General features: G+C 40.3%; 1 protein-coding gene across 1 annotated transcript; it reads left to right on the top strand.

Moving 5' to 3' along the window:
• Window positions 1-1,927: 1,927 nt before the first annotated feature.
• LOC121406196 lies at window positions 1,928-3,088 on the top strand. Its single transcript, XM_041597218.1, has one exon. The coding sequence runs from the start codon at window positions 1,928-1,930 to the stop codon at window positions 3,086-3,088; it is 1,161 nt and encodes a 386-aa protein (XP_041453152.1).
• Window positions 3,089-4,355: the final 1,267 nt, after the last annotated feature.

Genomic DNA, 4,355 nt, shown 5'->3' with positions numbered 1-4,355 from the left:
AAAGGAATTAAGACGCAGAAAAGGAATACCGCTGACGGTGTGATTAATACCCCCGTCCTATGCACCTTTAATGATCTTGCATGTCCTTACCCAGAGATGAATATTCGTGACAACTTTTGTTTAGTGATCTACTTATATTCTCTCCTTGAATTCTAACAAACACTCCTTATAAAAATAAAATCCTTTTTCAAACGCAAATGTCATAACTTTTAATCTATAGCTACGAGTTTGCATAATTTTTTTTATACCTTTTCATTAATTCTTGCAAACAGTTCGGAAGTATATTTTTTCTGGTTTGTCAGAAGGGAGTTTTACAAACGATAATTAAAAGGACATTTTTAGGTGAGGATATACATGTTTGTGTAAAACAATAATCAGCTCGCGCTTCGCGCTCACATTAGGGCCTACCCCAATGAGGTACGTATCCTTTTCATGAATTCCTACAAAAGTCCTAAAAATTATCGATGTTTTGATTTCCATTCGTTTAGATTTAACAAACTCATTGTTCTGTAACCTCCCACAAAAAGATTCGACGAAACTTTAACGTCTACATAACTCTGCTGCCCGTCTCCTAACGTACACTGAAACGTATGACTCCATCTCGCCAATCCTTCAGTCCTTACATTGGCTGCATGTTGATATTAAAACGAATCACCTTCAAAATTCTTTTACTTGTACATCATTCAATCTATATTCTCTCTTCCCCATATATCTCCGAAGCTCTATCTCAAAATATTAGCATTCATGTAGCTCTGATCATCATCTGATGCTCTATTGCTCCCGACACCCAGAACAAAACACAAATGGGGGACCATGCATTCTATGTTATAGGACCAAAGCTATGGAATCAATTGTCAAATTTTCATCAACAGAAACATTCAAGTCCCAGTTGAAAACTAAATTTTGATCTCCCACTAACATTCAGGAGAATTCAAACTCTATACCCTTTCGCTTTATATTGTTGGTGTGTGTTGTGTTTATTTTTTTTTGAAGCGCCCTGAGCACCGAAAGGTGGACCTGTGAGCTATATAAGACACCATTATTATATTATTATTATGAATTATTATTATTATTGTTAGTATTATAATTATTATTATTATTATTAAATTTCCCCTCAATATTATTTTTTCAGCTCGCCCTTGTGCTTGCATGAGTTGCTTAATTATAGATACGCATCGTTAAGAATCATTAAAAATGTCCCGATTGTAGGTCTCAATATCAATTTTCGGCTTGCGCTTCGCGCTTGCTTTCATTGTCTGGATATGCATTATGTTAATCATTACAAAAATTGCTTAGAATATTCCTTTATACGATCTTAATAGGCACGTGCTTAGCGCTCGCATACATTGTTTACGCTAGATACGCATCATTTGCATGATTAAAAGAAACGGACTAAACTATTATTTTGTTTTGACTGGTCAACTGCCGAGTATATATATAATAGACCTACAATTTGAAAGGGGTGCGATTTTAGCACTTGCCTGGGCTTCGTTTGTTCAAGATACGTCACTGCTGACATGGGGGATATTCATTGAAACAATGAAAGCGAATAGCGCGAGCTGAAGTTTTCTATATTATGACCTGACAACTAAACATTCTAAGTACTCTTCAAACTACTCTTCAGCAATATCGTCTACTGAAACTTCCTCGCACAGGAAAGAAAGGTGGTGGTCTGTGCAGTTTTCTACGTAACAGTTTCACTACAAAGAAGAGAAGTCACTCATTTGTAACGTTTGAATGCCTTGAGGTATCGGTTAGTTCATCTGACCAGGATACACTTACGATGATTCTCATTTACAGACCTCCTGCCCGAGGCCAAAACTCTGCTCTCTTTTTTGTTGAGTTTTCAAGGCTTCTAGAGTCTGTCAACCTCTTATGTACTAAGTTAATCATCTGTGGAGATTTCAATATCCACACTGACAACAACATGGATGCTGATGCGAGATCTCTAAATGACCTTCTTGAATCTGGTGGTCTCAAGCAGATGATTTCAGAGCCTACTCATAAACGTGGTCATACACTGGATCTCCTGATCGTCAGAGAAAGTGAAGGTATCATTGACAACATTAGAGTACTACCTGCAATGCCATCTGATCATGCGGCAATCATGTTCACAGCAGCACTTGCTCGTCCACCTGCATCAAGGCAGCAAGTTCGCCATCGTATGCTTCGTAGCATCGACTATGAACAATTCAGCCGTGATATTGAAGGTAACTTCTCAAACATTGGAGACCTTGACGATCTTGACTTAGCCCAAAAGGTTGACACTTATAACTCTACTCTAAAAGCCGCCCTTGACAAGCATGCTGCAATATCTTCCAGGAGTATTCAGCTACGCCCACATGCCCCATGGTATGATGAATCTCTGAAAGCCCGACCACGAAAGTTGCGTTCTGCAGAAAGGAAGTGGCGAAAATCCGGAACTGTCACAGACAAACAGATGATGAAAGCTTCATTGACTGATTATCAATGTGTACTCAAGAAAGCAAAATGTGCCTACCATCGAGAGAAAATAGCTGGTAGCAACAGCAAGGAGCTTTTCAAAGTTGTACACGAATTAACAGTCGAGCGATCTGATCAACTGTTGCCATCCCACAGCTCGAAGGATGAACTTTGTCAACGATTTTCAGACTACTTCAACGACAAGATATCCAAACTTCGAGCATCAACTACCAACGTCAAGCTGTCACCTGTACCATCCTCTACTGAAGCTACCTTGGAAAGGTCTGCATGTCAACTTGAAGAATTCCATCAAGTTTCAGAGAAAGATGTTCGCAAGATTATTAAATCTAAGAAGGTGAAAACTTGTGCACTTGACCCTGTTCCTGCATGTGTCTTTAGCGGATGTCTTAATACTCTTCTTCCTGCCATCACAGACATGGCAAATCAGAGTCTTATGTCTGCCAATTTTCCAACTTCACTCAAATCTGCAGTTGTTACACCAATACTGAAAAAGCAGAATCTAGATCCTGAGGACTTGAAGAACTTTCGTCCGATATCAAACATCCCGCTACTTGGGAAAGTGATCGAACGTGTGGTCAGTCAGCAGCTTACATCATATCTGGCTAGTAACTCTTCTCCCATCTAGGCAATCGGCGTATCGTCAACACTACAGTGTGGAAACTGCCTTACTACGTGTACATAATGACCTTCTTCAATTTCTAGACAATGGGAATGAGGCTCTGCTCATCCTTCTTGATCTTACGGCTGCTTTCGATACAGTCGACCATGAGATTCTGCTTTCTAGACTGAAATACAGATTTGGAGTGACTGGTATGGCATTGCAGTGGTTCACATCTTACCTGTCTGGAAGAGAGCAGAAAGTGCGCATTCAAGACAACACCTCAGTTTCACACTGTCACACAAACACGTCCGATATGCATAGGATCGGTAATCGGTCGATTCTCTTTATCTGCTACACTACGCCAGTTCAGGACATCATTCAGGCACATGGTTTCTCTACAATGATTTACGCTGACGACACACAACTTATCGTCTCCTTAAAGTCTTCGGAAAGGGAGAATGTTGTAGGGAGACTGGAAATCTGCCTCCAGGAAGTACGGAACTGGATGGTGAGCAATCATCTTACACTTAATGACAGCAAAATGGAGTTGCTTCATGTTTCATCTCCTTTCAGACGAGTGCAGGAGGCTCTCCCTCCTTTGACATCAATGATTGGCCAGGTTCTGCCATCTCCTTCAGTATGTGATCTGGGTGTCATTTTTGATAAGAATGTGAACATGCGCCAACACGTAAATATTGTTTGTCGCAAGGCCTCGTTTGCTCTGAGACGTATTGGAATGATTCGGTCATACCTTAGTAAGAATGTGACTGAGATACTCATTCATGCTTTTGTATCTTCCCTTCTTGATAACTGTAACAGTCTTTTGTACGGAACGCCGGACAAAGATATAGCAAAGCTTCAAAGAATCCAAAATTCAGCCGCAAGACTTGTCTCCAGATCCAAGAAACACAACCACATCACCCCAATCCTCAAAGAACTTCACTGGCTACCTATCAAATCACGAATTCGCTTCAAAGTCCTTCTAATAACATTTAATGCTGTCCATGGTTTTGCCCCTCAACATATTTCTGAACTTGTTTCTCCATACACCCCCTCTAGGACACTTAGATCATCAACTCAACTACTCCTTCAAGTACCCAGACTAAGAACTAAGACGCATGGCGAAAGGTCCTCCTCCTACAGTGCCCCAACCCTTTGGAATTCCCTCCCCAGTACTCTCCGATCACAAAATAATCCTGGACTTTTCAAATCACAACTTAAAAACATTTCTTTTTAATGAAGCATTCAACTAGGCCTTTCCAAATACTTATGCCATACATGTATGTAACTG

Source organism: Lytechinus variegatus, chromosome 19, assembly GCF_018143015.1.
Source record: "Lytechinus variegatus isolate NC3 chromosome 19, Lvar_3.0, whole genome shotgun sequence".
NCBI lineage: Eukaryota > Metazoa > Echinodermata > Echinoidea > Temnopleuroida > Toxopneustidae > Lytechinus > Lytechinus variegatus.
This window is presented reverse-complemented; position numbering and strand designations above follow the sequence as displayed.